At 44.0% G+C, this 17,275-nt stretch overlaps 1 protein-coding gene across 1 annotated transcript in view; it reads left to right on the top strand.

Annotated features, from left to right (window-relative positions):
• Nucleotides 1-16,305, top strand: part of bmp1a (bone morphogenetic protein 1a) — a 30,202-nt gene extending 13,897 nt beyond the window's left edge. Inside the window, exons 5-20 of the mRNA XM_022199894.2 lie at nucleotides 1,035-1,213; nucleotides 1,510-1,615; nucleotides 6,402-6,526; nucleotides 8,094-8,209; nucleotides 8,372-8,474; nucleotides 8,811-8,927; nucleotides 9,307-9,452; nucleotides 9,550-9,745; nucleotides 9,984-10,109; nucleotides 11,138-11,298; nucleotides 11,474-11,654; nucleotides 11,756-11,881; nucleotides 12,303-12,430; nucleotides 12,715-12,928; nucleotides 13,231-13,481; nucleotides 14,830-16,305. Of these exons, the coding sequence (XP_022055586.1) occupies nucleotides 1,035-1,213; nucleotides 1,510-1,615; nucleotides 6,402-6,526; nucleotides 8,094-8,209; nucleotides 8,372-8,474; nucleotides 8,811-8,927; nucleotides 9,307-9,452; nucleotides 9,550-9,745; nucleotides 9,984-10,109; nucleotides 11,138-11,298; nucleotides 11,474-11,654; nucleotides 11,756-11,881; nucleotides 12,303-12,430; nucleotides 12,715-12,928; nucleotides 13,231-13,481; nucleotides 14,830-14,964 (2,410 nt within the window). The 3' untranslated portion in view covers nucleotides 14,965-16,305. The remainder of the gene's footprint in view (nucleotides 1-1,034; nucleotides 1,214-1,509; nucleotides 1,616-6,401; nucleotides 6,527-8,093; nucleotides 8,210-8,371; nucleotides 8,475-8,810; nucleotides 8,928-9,306; nucleotides 9,453-9,549; nucleotides 9,746-9,983; nucleotides 10,110-11,137; nucleotides 11,299-11,473; nucleotides 11,655-11,755; nucleotides 11,882-12,302; nucleotides 12,431-12,714; nucleotides 12,929-13,230; nucleotides 13,482-14,829) is intronic.
• The last annotated feature ends 970 nt before the right edge of the window (nucleotides 16,306-17,275 follow it).

Raw genomic sequence — 17,275 nt, 5'->3', positions numbered from 1 at the left:
CTCAGCATTTCTCTTTAAACAGATCCAGAGAAAGTGCTGGTTGTGGCTCTTTTTGTTGCTAAGCAACTCTAGACAACCTGTTTGGACGCGCAGGCCTCTTTAATCTCATGATAAAATATTTTTTTAATTAAAACATTTGGTGTATTTGGATACGAAACCAGTGCAGCCTAGTAATTTGTCATTTTGAGGGAAAGGAGGTCAGTGCTGTTAGAGTTATTAGGGAGGTTTCCAGGGGACACACCAACCTCACGCAGTTTTACTCCACAAGCTGGATACCATTATGTCATTACACAGAACCTACCTCTCCCACTTATTTGTTTCATTTAACACAAACAGTGAAACAGAAAGCGGATGCAACTCATAAAATGGAACTTTTTCCAGCAAACTGTTAATAGCCAATTTTAGCCTGGTTACTGGCCTCTGGAGCAACAACGATGACATTATCCACACAGGCAGCAGCGGTTAGCAGTGGGAACGTTTGACTCTGCTGCATATTCAGCAGGCCCCCATCTGTCCTGTGCAAAGTTCAAGGCGTGTCTCAGGAGAGCCTGACTTGGCTAGCTGTAATTAGAGAGCGGCTGTCTGGCCCACTGGGCCATTATGTGTGTGTGTGCCCGTCCTGCCGACTCCCACACTGAAGCTTTCATGTACACCGAGCTGTAGCGCTGCAGCCAGGAGTCTTCTACCGTCACTTTTGGCATTTGCATCAGGAGATCGATGAATGAATGTCACTCCTGTGTGTGTGGATGATGGCTCGTCTCGTACTGCTCTCCTATAACAGGCCTGAGGTTGTTCAGATAATGATGTTTTCTTTACGAGCCTCATTATATACATTAACTACATGCTGAAATGCAGAGCTATTAAGGATTATACAGCCAGAGACACATTTCTTCCCCCCTGCAGTCGTCCTTGTTTCCACATACTTGTTAGTCAGTTTTTCATGTAGTGAAGTATAGAGTCTGGTCTTTGTATTCAGACTTTGCTAACACTGCCTCTCTGTGTTTGCATGTGTGTGTCCGGCTGCTGGTTCATAGGTGCTGTTCGTATGTGGGTCGCCGAGGAGGAGGCCCCCAGGCCATATCCATCGGTAAAAACTGTGACAAGTTTGGCATCGTGGTGCACGAGTTGGGTCATGTGATCGGCTTCTGGCACGAACACACGCGGCCTGATCGAGATGAACACGTCAGCATTATTAGAGACAACATTCAACCAGGTAGGAGCACAGGCCTCACAGCAATCCCTCAGCAATAATGAGTGAGACGCATCGTTGGAGCCAAAATAATAAGAGAACCTGGGCTGAGATTGTAAAAACAGAAAACAAACACCTGTGGGTTACACACATCTTCAGCCTGCAGGTTTCTGTCAAAAGCAGTTTTTAGATCTGTTGAAGCAGGTCTAAAACTACTGATGACAGTCTGTATTCACCTTTGACATATATACATACATTGGAGTTCACTGTAGGACTCTGCCTCATATTTCAAATGTGCTTTTCTCTTTTTCCTTTCACAGGACAGGAGTATAACTTCTTGAAGATGGAGCCGGGGGAGGTGGACTCTTTGGGAGAGGTCTATGACTTTGACAGTATCATGCACTATGCCAGGAATACATTCTCCAGGTAGGAGCCAAGCCAAGTTCCACTTCATACATCCCAGACATGAAAACTAGGCTCATATTGAGTCAGACTGGAACTGTATCCCACTCTGAAACTTTTTAACCCATTGTCGTTTTCCATTTCTTTGCATAAGGTTTAATGTCTGAATAGATCCGTAATGCATCAGGTCTGTGTCTGTGGGCTACTGCTGAGTAATGTGGCTGGATCCCAGCTCTTGGGATGAAGAAGGAATGCAACGCTCACTTCTTCCCTACTAATAAATCACTAGAAAACTAACATGTTGCCTCAGGCCGTGAAACTTTGAAAAAGCCTGCTGTTACTTGAATGTCTGTCTTGGATCTGAATTGTTTGCTCAGTATTTGCGCTGAGGTGCAAATAGACAGAAAAGGGTTTCTAGGGAAAGGGTTGGCTTTCTAAAGAAATTACCGCAAAAACGTCTGTTTAGAAGTCACGATCCTGCTCCTCTTTTCTGGTTTTCTGTACAGCTGGGCCTCCTTTATTTCTATGCTCACATTGTATTGGGCTTTAGGGCAACTGGGGGAGCACTAATGTGATTTATGTAATATTTGGACAAGGTTAAGTTGCCTATTGCTGTATGGGGATTACAGCGGGTCAAAAAAATAATATACTTGCTGCATGAAGTAAGCTGTAACAAGAAATTGAATGCGCCTGGTTCCATTTAGCTTTTTCCTCTTCAGACCCTGAGTGGATTAAACTGGTCTATGGCATTGGTTCATAAAGTTTACCTGTGGCGCTAACAACAGTATCCCTTATATTTTTAAATGTCAATGCGGCTTATACAGGATTAGTAGTTAGACAATAGACACATAGTGTTTGAAAATGATCAAAATCTGACCTCTCTGAGGAACATAAAATGATTAATATTGTATATTTTTCTTCTTCTAAGTGAAAGTCAGGCCTGCGTAGCCACAGTTAAAGTGTTTGTAGCGGCTCCTTCCCACAGCAAGTTAAGGCTCCTGTCCTCGGTTCCTGCTGCTTTAGCCCCAGTAAAGAAGTGTCGCTCCTGACAGCTGAGCTACCCCAGCAACAGTAGCCCCGCTTCATCACAACCAAATTTCTGCACGCCACTTTCAAGGTTATATGAAACCTCTTGTAAAAGTTGTGCTTTCATACCATAAACCACCTCATTACGGTCCTAAAAGTTCTTTGAAGAGGCGTTTATGATGAGTAGCATGATGTCACCTGAGGCTACTGCAGGGACTCGCATTTCTGAGGCTGCAAAGCGGTTTAGCACCATCACAGCACTCAGGTGTTGCCTCGCTACTAAACGTCTTCTGCACACCAAACTCAATTTGTTAACCCCTAATAATGACCTACATCTGGGATGGAATAAAGTAGTCAAAATTTTATTGTCTTACTAATGTTTCCTACACCTACGTAGGAAAAGCCCTGCCAAATTTCTAATGCTCTCCAGACTCTGTAAATAGTCCCTTGATTTGAAACTCAGACTTTGAACTGTGGGTAAATAACTGATAAATTAGCAGAAATTGCCAAACTGCGGAGGACTTGCTGTGCCTAAGCTTGTACTAAATTTCCTGGATACTGAAAAACATGTCACTGAGAAGTTCTGTTTGTAAAAGCAGAACTGTTCGTGGCGTTCTGAAAATGATGCTCGAATTCGTCACGAGCTGACCTCATTCTCGACTCCCTGTCGTCTGCTACAGGAAGCCCTGCCAGATGTTGTGCTGTCGTTCAGCACTGCACAGGAGTGTTGTGGTGTTCGACTAGAAAAAGCCGCATGAGGAACACTTGGTCAGTCTGGGCTCTTACTTTAGTCATCATAGGCTGTGGTTAATTGCAGGAGTTATTTCCCAGCCATGTGGCCTCAGAATAGAGCTGCCTCTGATTCAACATGTGATTCATTATTAGGATTACAACAGCATCACTACACTTGCTGCAAAGTGGCTTCTTGACTAACCTGGTTGTGGACAATTATTTTGTAAGCTGTGACAACCAAACTTTACATTTTGGTGACGTGTGCAGAATATGACCTAAGTTTTGTACGTTTGCCTCTATTGCACAGAGAAACAAAATGGGTTTTTTTTGGCCAGATGCAGGAACAGTCACTCCAATTATGCAGTGTTCTACCTATAGCAGGAATAGTTTTGACAGCCCTCAGTAAGCCAGAGTGGGTGTAATGTGTTTTCTGGCCACATGAAAGTCAAAAGCAGAACGGCTGTGATCATTACTACCTCAGTCTGATATAAGAACCAGCTGTTGGCTGTTCTTTCTTGCCCCTCTCCGTCAGCTGTATATATATACTTTTTTGTTTTTCCCCAGCACAGGCTCTCCCATGCCCCGGGTTACTCTCTCAGTGTAGTGGCCTCTTCCCAAATCGACTGCCATGCTCTTGCGGCAAACAGATTCTGGGAAGCAGAGAGGGAATCTTTGTCTAAACGGAGGCTGAGGCTGGATGTAGGCCAATGTACAGAAATTCCTGTCTGGCCTCGTCCATCCAAACTGTAGGTCAAGAATGCACCTCACACTGAAAGAAGCTGAAGTGCTGCAGTTGGATTTGTTTGGTTTTAATGTTGATAACAGCACAAGGAAATGAAAAAAAACAGAGTAACGTCTGGTAAGATGCAGAACATGAAGTACATTTCCACTTCATAGTGCAACAAACTTTTAGTTTGCAGGATTCTTTGGCTGACCTGAACAAAGTCCACTGTAACTGATAAACTGTTGTTTGTTGTCTTTTGGGGAAAAGGTTTTATCTCGTATTGGATTTCAGTCAGCTCAGCACATTTCTTTTTAGCTCTTGTCACTCTAAGGTCAAGATCTGGGCTTAACCTCTTAATCTTAGAAATTTTCAGTTTGCCCTTCAGCGCGCAGCACAATGGAGCAATCCACTCCTAAAGTATATTGATGTGGGGTAATCCGCCCCGTTCTGTTTTCAGTCCAGCTCTGACTGCGTTCTCGCCCTAATTCGTGGAACTACGCTGATCAATAAGACTGCTTAGAGAGGTTTTTGGTGCCGCTTCTGGGGAATGTTTCACAGAGCTGTTTTAGCAGATGAGGAGCTCCTGTTAGCTTTTCACAAGTCATTCCAAGCACTTTTTCTTTAGTGCTGATTGGCTGATTTACCTGTGCCAGTGTCTCTTCTTTGTCGCTCATTGTTAGCCAGTGTGTTTGCCCGGTGTTTTACAGTAAATCACCGTGGGAAGCCAGGGCCTTTGCCGCGGGTGTTGTTCGGAAGATTTCATGGCTTGTCTTGATGTTTTGCAGTGTCTCCTGGGGACAAGCAGGGCTGATCCCATGCTTTTTGTCTGGGGCGTGTTACCCGACCCTCAGCTCTGCCGGCCCCCTCCTTTGCTTCAGAGATATTTTTTAGGACTGTTGCATGGAGCGATGCCAACTCAAATAGAGACCTGCCAGTGTGCCCTTTGTCTGTTCTGACACCGGCTGGAGTGGCATTTTTCACCAGCCGCCAGCATACGGGCTCCTGGAAGCGCACAGACAGACAGGGAGGCAGAGTCTAAACTGTTAGCTCAGGCTGCTCTGTTTGCACATGCCTGGCGTTGATAGGCATGTCACCATGGGAACGGTCAGGGAGCCAGGCCGTTCCTCGCCAATACTTAGAGAAAAATGAAGATGATAAACTAGCAAAGTGTCATGTGAGGCAGCAGTAGTATAAAAAAAGAGTCTCTCTGGACTAAACGTTCTGTTCTGTCATTTTTTAAAAGCTGCATGGATCCTTTACCTGGTCAAATTTATGGTTCTCTTTTTTTGGAATTTGAAATCTAGCAAGAATTTGGCTGATGTTCACGTTCCTGCCTCACAGCTTATGCAATTTATTTTGAACATTTGGTAACTCTGAAGAAGGGATAAACTCTCAGTTTTGGTCCATCTGTAGAACAGACGTGTGTAAAGAATGATCTCATCTTTCACCTCTGAAACAAACCGTGTGACCCCAACCTGAAAAGAAGACTGTGATAAGCGACTGCAGCAGTGACGAGTAGATCTGAAAGATCTACAAAGTAGATAAAAATTAAAAAGGATGACATGTAGAGTGAATCAAGCACATAAATGCACACATTGATAATATTTTGAGTGGAGGAAGTTGTTGTGGTTAAGAAAACAATCATGTAGCATAAGATTTTAATGAACCTAATTAGAAAGTTAGAAAGCGATGATGGGTGGAAAAGTGTGTCAAGCACATCCTTAATGCTTACATTATCATAAGAGAGTTTATTCGTAGATAAGAGGCTTAATTTGCAAGCAGCTGGGTATCAGTAAACATGCCCATTGTGAAGTCAACAAGTAGAAAGCCTCTTAAATTTCATTTTTTCTTGGTGTCATTTCAGCACAAACAATAAAATATTTACTGATTTCAACAGATGTCTGATTTACATCCAAAATCTCACAAATATTTAGACATCTCATGGTGGCAGAATGTGTATTAGTGTTCTCAGTATTCGTTTAATGTTAATCCCAAAGTGAATAAGGGAATTAGCCCGTTCACTCCTCGCTGGTCTGGTCGTTGGATTTACTGAATTTTCTACAAAACGACCACATTTTGTTTGGATTTGTCAAGACTGGCGGCACTCATTTCATCACGGCTTTTAGAAGTCTCAATCCTTTTAAAACAGTTAATACCGGTAATAATGTTGACAGTGATTGAATTGTACTGATCGATGGTAAGTCACTTAATCCTTAAGCAAACATGTTTTGTGGCATACGTGCATGTTGGAATAGTTAGCAGGATTGTGTGTGTGCGCCGTCTGGGTTTCATGCAACATTAACATCAGTCTCCCTTTCTGAATTACAGAGGCATCTTCCTGGACACCATCCTGCCACGCTACGATGTGAACGGAGTGCGACCACCCATTGGCCAGAGAACCAGACTTAGCAAAGGGGATATTGCACAGGCACGCAAACTCTACAAATGCTCCAGTAAGACCAAAATGACAGATTCTGTCTGCTATGGGTTTTTCTAGTCTATTTTTGCATATGTGCACACCATAGCCCTGAGAGAGGCCTGTAGCTCCTCCTGCCTTCTCCAGATGCAGCTCGGACTGTGTGCAGCTACCATTGATGTGGTGGTTCCTTGGCTACAGCGTCCGAAGCTCCCAAGCTGGGAGGAGTGTAAACACTACCCAGGGACAGGAAGTTTGTCATCGCTCTTCCCAGATAGATGCAAAAGAACAGCTGGTTTTGTGAAGACAATGATGTCCGCACATCCCAGCATGTAAACTGTAAATTGTTACAGCTAAACACTAAGGAGAGTTACGTGAGGCTGCGTCAGTTTGTTTGCTTCCAGAGAAGACAGGAATGACTTGAAGTAAACAGAATTTATAGCATTAACAGATGCAAACTGAAGAACATCTTAAATCAAGGCAGGATAGCAGAGCTGTCACCCTCACATTACAGCTCACTGAATAAACAGTGATGGGTCACCACATGCACCAGTCAGTGTGGTTTTACAGCACTACTGGAAGTCTTAACCGTAAATAGATCGGTGTGTGTTGATGGGAGTGCTCCGTCTCTTTCATCACGACAGTCTCTGTCTCGTGAGGAACGCTGGATGATGTGGTGCACATTGTGGGGGATGAGGTAGTGAGTCCCTCCACGTGTTCCTGGAAAAAGAATCCTTAAAGAGTCATGGATCTCTCATTCATGCAGCATTCCCGGGAGTGTTTGTCATGTGTCGGTGTTCGTCTGAGCGCTCGTTAATACTTTAGGATTGGCAGACCTCTGCCAGGCTTTATTACACTTTGCTCGTAGCTCAGGGCTCATCGTTTTGTTGCTCACACAAAATCCTCGAGGGAAGCAATGAACGCAAACAGGCGGGGAAGATGTTTTCTTAACTCCTACTAAATGCAGCCCAAGGTAAAAATAACACAGAGGTAATTGTGAATGCATAAACAGTTCTCAAGATGGACAACTGAAGATACCAATCTGCTCTCTAGCATTTCCTCCCTGAATTAATTAAATACGTCTTTTCCCCCAGTTGGCCTGAGGATCCCTTAGCCGCTACATAAGGCTGTTGTGTTGTGTTGGGAGTCGGTCTACACACACTTGCACACTTAGTTTTGCCAGTCAAACTAAAGGTTGTTTTTTTCTCACTGGCAACACGTACATAATGCATCACATCCTCCAGAGGCCTGGGTTATTTATAGAGGGCCAGGTTTATTTTCAGAGGATGCTCAGAGAAAGTGTCTCACACTCTCTATGCCTTTGTGTGATCATCATCTGGGGTACATGGGGGAGGGGACGGGTGAGATGCAGGGTTCCGGGTGAATATTATAAGCAGATGTGCTTTTGAACATAAAAGAGCTGCTCTTTACTTCCAGTTCGCTGTTATAATTCCAGCTTCAAGTATTTGTCTCTCCAGCGAGGTTTCAGGGATTGACTTCAGAGCCTGATTAGCGGCTTAGGTGTTTTCAAGCAGAGACTAATTAAGAGTGTGTCGTGCTCTAAAGTTCGGGCCTTAAGTGCAGATTTGTGTTTCTTTGCACAGGATGTGGGGACAGTCTGCAGGACAGCAGCGGGAACTTCTCCTCTCCTGGCTTCCCCAATGGATACTCAGCCTACATGCACTGCATCTGGAGAATATCAGTCACACCAGGGGAGAAGGTATGAGCGTACGGAAAGTGCCGGATTTGGGATGCCTTTAAACGAGGACCACTGACTGCTCATGCCGATGTTGTCTTTGTCTCTTCATATTTACCTGAGCATGACCAGTGTGTGACCTTTGGGCTCTACTGTGTTGGTAATCATGCTTTCTTGGTTTTCAAGATCATCCTGAACTTCACCTCCATGGATCTGTACAGGAGTCACTTGTGCTGGTACGATCACGTGGAGATCCGAGATGGATACTGGAGGAAGGCACCACTGAAAGGTCAGTTTTAAGAGGAGAAAACTGTATTAGGACAATGGAGCAAAAAATCCAGATGTCTTGTTTTGTCCTACTAATCGTATAGATTTCAAAGATATTCAGTTTACTTTCACAGATAACTTGGATAACAAGCTATTGATACCGGTGTTCTGTGTTCAGATACACTGTATCAAACAAAGGCAAGGTTATTGTTATTTTTGATTTTGTTTTATGCTTCTTCTCTCATCCTTTCATAGTGCGTTTCGTGCCTGTGTAAAAAGCTGTGTAGAGGAATTTCAGAGCAATTGCACGCTCTGTGAAGATCCAATCTTTATGTTTGTGTCTTCACCTGTGATCCAGGTCGTTTCTGTGGAGATAAGCTGCCCGAGCCAATTGTCTCCACCGACAGCCGACTGTGGATTGAGTTCCGCAGCAGCAGCAACTGGGTGGGAAAAGGTTTCTCCGCCGTTTATGAGGGTAAGTGCCCTCTCCCTGTCCTTCCTGCCCCCTATTCCGGCATGTCGCTCAGCTGACTGAACGCACAGCCAGTCACACATCCAACAATGTGCCTAGAAGCTGCAGCCACATCCACAGTTTTTGGCTGTCCTACTGCTGATGTGTCAGGCACTTTACGCTGCATTAATCAGACTTTGGCTGGCCTTCACATTCAGCTGCATTGTTTCCAGACCGTGGAAAAGGATGATGTGTATTTGTGTGTGTGTGTGTGTGAAGGCATTCAGCTAATCCACATTGCATAAATCAATGAATCAACAGTGAGCACACATTCTTTTCAGAGGCATGTAGCGATCATATTGCTATCGAGGGAGCTCAGTGTTGTTTTTATTGTCACATGCAGCCATCTGTGGAGGGGAAGTGAAAAAGGACAATGGCCAGATCCAGTCCCCCAACTACCCTGATGACTACAGGCCCAATAAAGTGTGCATATGGAAGATATCTGTTGCTCAGGGCTACCACGTAGGCCTTACCTTCCAGTCTTTTGAGGTGAGATGCCAACTCTTTTTTCAAATTATGCTTCCTTTATTGTGGATTAATGGCGAATTTGTACCACTTTAACCCCAAACCCTCTGCCTTTCCACAGATTGAGAGGCATGACAGCTGTGCATATGACTACCTAGAGGTGCGTGATGGGCTCACTGAAAACAGCCCACTGCTGGGCCGCTTCTGTGGCTACGACAAGCCAGATGACATCAAAACCAGCTCCAATCATCTGTGGATGAAATTCGTTTCAGATGGGTCTGTCAACAAGGCTGGCTTTGCTGCCAACTTCTTCAAAGGTGAGGGGTTAAGGGCTGTAAACTTCCAGGCGAGAATGTCAGAGCCTCTGACCTGTTAGATCTTTTTAATACTCCCACAGTGCAAGTTTATTTCAAATCTATTTGTCGTGCTCGCAGCTTCGGGTCCAGTGCGACTCCCTCTTTCCCAACTCTGCTGTTGTTTTGGAGGGTTTCTCCTGTAAGCCATTGAGCCAGGGAGGCCAGAGAAAAGGGCCCTAACATATCTTTGTGTTTTCAGAGATGGATGAGTGCTCCAAGCCGGACAACGGTCGCTGTGAGCAACGCTGTGTCAACACACTAGGCAGCTACAAGTGTGCTTGTGACCCAGGCTATGAGTTGGCTGCTGACAAGCGCAGCTGTGAGGGTAAGTACAGGGAGAAAAGTCACCAGCCCTGCTCACCATGTCATTTACATGCTGAAGCATTTTGCACAGTTAGCCACCCAAATACAATAAGTACAGTCATTCCTAGGAGCCGGAAAAGATGCCAACGGTGGTGTTTGTGCTGGCCTGGCACTGTCTTTTAGAGATTTGACTCACAACAATGCAATCTTTATTTTAATCTTAAATTACATGTTGTTTTTAGACCTAACTGTTAGTATACAAGCTGTGCAATACCCACTTACCCCTGTCCGCCCCTGAAGGGAGGAAGTCACAATGTATTTGCTGCGTGTACCAACATTTAGCTTATGCAGAAGAGTTTATTTACTTTTGTAGGAATTATGGAGCTGCAAAAATGAAGGACAAGCACTTTAATTTGAATACAATCCCAGATAACATTTAAAAAGAGAGGTGCAAAACAAATTAATACTACATGTGGCTATGTTAATAATCCCATAGGAGCCTATTCCAATACAAAAATATACTGTATATAAAGTTAAAATATCAATGTGGAAATATTTAACAGTTACACCTGCATTTATGTATGGTGTTTAAATAAAACTGGTAACAAACTAGTGACTGACGTCTGTATTGCACCTTGAAAACAGGCAGATATTTCTGACTTCTGTGGCTCCAGCATTTTACTACCATCCACATCTAACAGCTTTAAAGCCCACCTATCAACACAGCATTTGTTGCAGTTGTTGCGGATCAACAATGCTCATCAATTTTGACTAAGAATAGCCAGATGAAGGAATGTGTAACACCGGTAGTTGTAGCGTGTTGTGTGTTGCATAACTGACACAAAGTCCTTGGCAGGAAGGTCAGGCAGGAATCAGGTTTTTTTTTGTTTTTTTTCAGAATACAGAACGGATATTTCTGAGGTTAACATAGCACTTGGATCATATCCCGTTAAAACATGTGGTGATATCATTGATTTTTTTTTTTTTGGGCCGCACATCTGCACCAAGCTGTTTGTCCGCCTTACTTCATGTGTTGTGTTTCCCGTCCAGCTGCCTGCGGAGGTTTCATCACCAAGCTGAACGGGTCGATCACCAGTCCAGGCTGGCCCAGAGAGTATCCCCCAAACAAGAACTGCATCTGGCAGTTGGTTGCTCCCACACAGTACCGCATCACTCTGCTCTTTGACGTCTTCGAGACTGAGGGCAATGATGTGAGAATTGGGGTTATTATGAATCGACCCGGGGTGGGTTTGTTCTGTGCTCTCTCTCTTTCCGTCTCTTTGTTGCATCACATTTCTGTACTTTCCCACCAAATAAAGTCATTCTCTCCCTCTTTTGCTGTTTGTCACTTAAATTAAATAAAACATCCCCTGTCTCTCTGCTCAGGTCTGTAAGTATGACTATGTCGAGGTGCGCAGCGGACTCTCAGCGGACTCGAGGTTACATGGGAAGTTTTGTGGGGCAGAGAAACCAGAAGCGATCACTTCTCAGTACAACAACATGCGCATCGAGTTTAAATCAGACAACACGGTGTCCAAAAAGGGCTTCAAGGCACAGTTTTTCTCAGGTGAGTGCTCTACATGGCATCTCAAGTGTTTCATTCAATCACTTCACTTCCGATCTTTAAAGCGAACAGCCGCCAATGTTGAGTCGCGTGTCCTTCCTCAGACAAAGACGAGTGCTCCAAGGAGAACGGCGGCTGTCAGCACGAGTGTGTCAACACCTTTGGGAGCTACAGCTGTCAGTGTAGGAGCGGTTTTGTGCTACATGAGAACAAACACGACTGTAAAGAAGGTATTTCACCTCAGATATTTGTCACTTTGATGTGGTTGCACATTTATTTACTGCTCTCAAGTTAGTGAGAGGAGGCTCATTAGTGTCAGAAACTGTTTGATTTGTAGATATAAAGGAGGATACAGCATTTTAAATCCATCAAACCTTTTGCCAAATTCGTGGTTCACTAGCTGTTTTTTCTGTTACACTGTGCACAGTGTGCAAACAAATTTTCTAAGATCAACACACGCAACACTGCCTTGCACATATTTGTGTTTCATGCTGGAGGGAAAATAGGCAAAAGGGGCAGTTAATCTGGCACATGCTAACTTTCAAAACATCAGCAATGCTTGTACAGAATCTCAGCCCACCTTTAGTGTCGGCTTCTTTCATGTTAGCATAATGCAGAGCACTGTGTTGACTTCCTCGTGTCTTTTTACAGCTGGTTGCGATCACACTGTGAATAGTGTGAGTGGCATCATCACCAGCCCCAACTGGCCGGATAAATACCCCAGCAAGAAGGCATGCACCTGGGCTCTCACCACCACTCCAGGCCACCGCATCAAAATCGTACGTGCCGCCTCCTCCTGCTCTCGGTATCATTTCGCTTGTCAGTCATGTAATCGTTTTTATGTAGCTTATCTGTGAAATTGAATTGCTGCATCCGCTGAGAACATCTGTGTTTACTGTGCTCATTTCAAAAAGTGTCACAGTATTCCCACTGATGATGTGTGGCTCCCCCTTCTGTTGTTATCTGCATTTTTGTAGTCCGTGCCACCACGGCAGATTAATTCATCATTAAGAAGCGTGGAACGTTTTGTTCTCATACTTGTTTCTCATCATGTCTTGTACAGGCCTTCAATGAGATCGACATGGAGGCCCACTTGGAGTGCGCTTATGACCACATTGAGATTTACGACGGCCGAGACGGGAAAGCTCCAACTCTAGGTCGCTTCTGTGGCACCAAGAAACCTCCACCCATCACGTCCAGTGGCAACAAGTTGTTCATTCGTTTCTTCTCTGATAATTCTGTGCAGAAGAAAGGCTTTGAGGTTTCCCATACTGCAGGTAGGAATATACGTATTGTTACAAAAGTGCTCCTTTTCTTTTCCAGCTACATAAAAACCACAACAGGAGGGTTTTTTAGGGGCATCCCCATAATTTCAGGTCAATTGCTGACATGTCTGTTATAATTTAGGTCACAGTTTACCACCCTGTCTGAGAATGGTTATGACTCATATTTAACTGCAGAGTGTGTTGAAAAATTCTTTGTATCTGGATGACTAGACTAACAACTACAACAGCTGGTCTTGTTTGTTTCCAACCCTGACCTCGGTCTGCTAAACACCCAACTTAACTTTTCTGTCCAGAGTGTGGGGGTCGTCTGAAGGCTGAAGTCAAAACCAAGGACCTGTTCTCCCACGCCCAGTTTGGAGACAACAACTACCCTGGAGCCTCCGACTGTCAGTGGGTGATTTCGGCGGAGAAAGGCTACGGCGTGGAGCTCATCTTCCAGACCTTTGAGATCGAGGAGGAGACAGACTGCGGCTATGACTACATGGAGCTCTTCGATGGTGCCGACACCAAGTCTCCACGACTGGGACGTTACTGTGGCTCAGGGGTAGGAACAATTTCTTTGACAAATAAAGTCGGCAGGTCACGGCACTTGTTCTGTTTTTATAACAGGAGTGTTCAGACTGTTGCTTTGGAATTAGTGCTGCTGTAACCCATCCAGGCAGGGTAATTTTGTAAACCACTCTGGGGCTTTAGATTCCAGTCCATAGTCTGACTTAATCGCTTTGTTGAGGTTGACGCGTTCCTCTGAGTTTGGGAGTGTGCTGTGGAGGTGGCTGTAGGTCAACACCAGAGGTCACTCCCGAGGTGTCGATGCACTTATCAGAGTCTCTGGCATTGGGGCTGTAACTTGGAAATAATCAGGCTGTGCTGAGGTTGCAGCTGGAGTCTGGAACAATGAGGCCAGCAGGGAATAGAAACACAAGTTTGCTCAGGTCAGAGAACAGCTTGATTTCATTTACACACTTCAGTAATAAGCTCTGTCCTCTCACTCACGCCTGCTTTTATGAATTATTCGCCAGAGGGGACATAACACCCTCTGTGCTCCAGGGAGCGGCTCTTCAATCAAGTTTCCTTTTATAAAACAGGTTGAAATAAACTGACACAATTCAATCCAAAGTAGGGTGAAAACTCATTATAGTGTGGGGAGGCTTACTTTAGCTCAAGGGCTTTTCTCATTTAAATAGTCGACTGTTTCTGGGTCTACAATAAAATTGGTGGGCCACTCTCTTCTTGTGTTTTAAATCCCTCTCCCAATAAACCAAGACTTACGGGCCATTGAAGATAGATTGTTCATGTTGGGAATGGCAGCTTAAATCTGCAGTCTTTTGTTTTTACACTTGGTTACACAAGCTTTGGCAGCTTTGATGTTGCAGCGCTCATCTGACTGAGCACCTTAAAGCAACCAATTATTTCTCAAGATGATGTTTTCCATTAATATTTATGTGATATACCACATTTCTGATAAAGACTCGGTGTAGAATTTTTTTGTTCTTACATAATACAGTTAACGCCCCTTTAGTTTTTCCTGGAAACTGTTTGGCTGACTTTACACTAGAAGTATATTAAGTGCTGTGAGTTTTGTGGCTTTGTTTAGGGAAACAATGAGCTCTCTGCAGTAGTGCACCTGGCACTAATCATCCCAGTATTTTCTGTTCTCACTTTAGTATCAGCCAAAGCCCGAATCAGAATAAACCTGCAGAGAGCCAGTCCTGGACGCTGATCCCAACACGACTTCTGACTGTTACAGAACTAGCAGTCAGAAAGCAGCCGTCATGGTCACTGATTTGACTTTAGTTTCAGCATGTGAGAAGTCTTAAGTTTTAGCTGAGGTGCAGTCAGAGAAGCAGAAAGCCACAACCACAAATGAATCTGTTGTTTTGTTCTCCTGACAGCCTCCAGAGGAGATCTACTCGGCCGGTGACTCTATTGTGATCAAGTTCCGCTCTGACGATACAATCAACAAAAAAGGATTTCATGTCCGCTACACCAGCACCAAGTTCCAGGACACACTGCATTCACGCAAGTGACCAGCGGGGGCCGGAAGGGGCCGTGCAGGGCAAAGGGGCAAACGGAGGGGCCCCCAGGGGAGGCGCCAGCCTGACGCTCGGAAACCTTCGGCCACCAAGATGAATCAGACACGACAGAACAGCCGCAAGACCACCAACCGCACCTCAGCTCCTAGGGGCTCTAGCTCCCCCCACAGACTGTGAGGAGTAAAGCCATTCTGCAGTACACCTTGTTTTTACCTTTGTATGTTTAGAATTGGGGCGGGAGGGTAATTGTCCGCTTTAGGCGGACACATAGGGGAAAATTTATTGACCCAGTCCCCTCCAGATATTTTTTCGATTGTTTCTTCTTCTTCTTTTTTTTAAAAACACGCCTCTTAGTGAGAGGCACTAAGGAAAACAGTGGATTCTCAGGACCTGTAGGAAGGCAGGCATCAGCTGGACAGATCCCTGCTTTTGTAGGGCCAGCCCACCACATCAAGGGGAGGAGAGGAAGAGGAGGAGGAGGAGTATGGAAACGTCTCCTGCACTCCTCGATAATTGCTCTCCTCTCCTCACACTCTCATCCCTTTGGTTCAAGGATCCCAATCCGTAAGAGGATTAAAAGGACTTGACTTGAGATTTTGATACTGTCTGTCAGTCAATTGCATGTAATTACAAGGAAAGAAGGAAAACTGTACAGTGACAACACCAGCATTTGTAATTGGCATTGTCCTGGCAACCAGTGGCAAGATTCTCGTTGTTACCATTAACAAGGAAATTAAGGAAGCAGTTATCTAATTAAAGGACTAATAAATGAAATGGGGTCCATGTCTTCTGGTTGGTAATTGCTTGCCTGATGACTGGCTATTACTGTACCTCCATGTATAAAGTAATGTTTGATCTTTCAAAGGGAACATGTGCTTTTCTCAGCTCGAACCAGTTAGCACTTTACGGTGAATTGTTCCAAAATCATGAGCTTATGAATTTTTGTGAAATGCAATGCCAGTTCACTTATTTTTAAATGCATTTTATCTCTCTTATTCTTCTGTTTTTTTGTTTTTTTGTTTTTTTTAATTGCTCCATTTAGTTCCTCAGGCATACTTGAACATTGTGTGTGCCCTGTAACATGGGGTAATAAAGATATGACTTATGTTTCAGTGTTGATTTACACTTCTGATGTAAAATAATTTCTCTCCAGAGAAAATGCCTTTTCTTGGTACAATGAAGTATTTCTCAAGAACCAAATGAGCCTGGGTATTTATTGTTATAGTGACTATATATATAATGTAAAGGTGGAAAGGTACTGTTGAAATTAGCCCTATAATTGCCTTCTAATGTATAGCCACTGGTCTGTGTTGAATATACTTTGTTGCTCACTCATTCCCTCTCTCCATTTATTTGTCATTCAACACCATGTTGTGTGAACTTTCTGCAGCCTGACACATTTGTTTGATGTCTGACCTTTATTCACAGCAGTAATTGGAACCTGCAAATCTCTTTGTGCGATTGTAGCTTAACTATGCTGAGGGCAATCCAGGACAGGAGTAATAGAAATGAGGAATTCAATAATAACCCTGGTCCATGTCGAAAATAACTTCCAGAAGAATTCTCTGACCTCCCGTAAACACAGAAAAACAAAGTCAAATATAAATAGCTCCTCTTCATATTATCTGTGTCTCTCTATTTATAGATGGAGCTTGTCATTTTAGACTACAGTGGGAAATCATTTCTTTTTCCATTCTTCTCATTTGCATATAACCTCACTTTCCCTTTGTGATTATTTCATTGCTACTCTTGTGCTTTTTCATAAAAAAAAAACAGGAGGAGCAGAGCAATGTTGTTCATTTAGAAAAATGTTGTCTTCAATCTTCGCATCCTAACAAGAGAGGACATGCTGCTGCAACGAGATTACAGTTTGAGTAAACATGCTTTCAAAGAGGTGAGACAGATTTCACATTCATGAATAAATGAGGAAAAAAATCCTCACAGGTGCAGGTATATTAGATTTTAACATAAATGTGTTTTCCTTTGATTACATTGATAGCTGCACATACTCACTTACCTCCTTACAACAAGGACTCCTGGTAAAATCAGCTCAGTACCTGAAAATTTAGAAGAAACGGTGGCGGCTTGTCCATGGGGGCATGAGGGAGCAGTGGCTCCCCCGTGATCTGATTGGCCACTCCGTGTGCCCCCCCAAAATTTGCATGGGAAATTTACATTACTAATGCTCCGATTTCCGACGCTCCTGAACGCAACTTCGTTGTCAGACTGCACCTGAATGCACTAATGACGTTTGATCTTTTGATTGTATTTTGTTTGGATTTGAAGAAGCTTTGAAGACATTTCC

Source organism: Acanthochromis polyacanthus, chromosome 7 (genome assembly GCF_021347895.1).
Source record: "Acanthochromis polyacanthus isolate Apoly-LR-REF ecotype Palm Island chromosome 7, KAUST_Apoly_ChrSc, whole genome shotgun sequence".
Classification (NCBI taxonomy): domain Eukaryota; kingdom Metazoa; phylum Chordata; class Actinopteri; family Pomacentridae; genus Acanthochromis; species Acanthochromis polyacanthus.
Note: the sequence above shows the minus strand (reverse complement) of the source record. Positions and strands in the feature narration are given on the sequence as shown.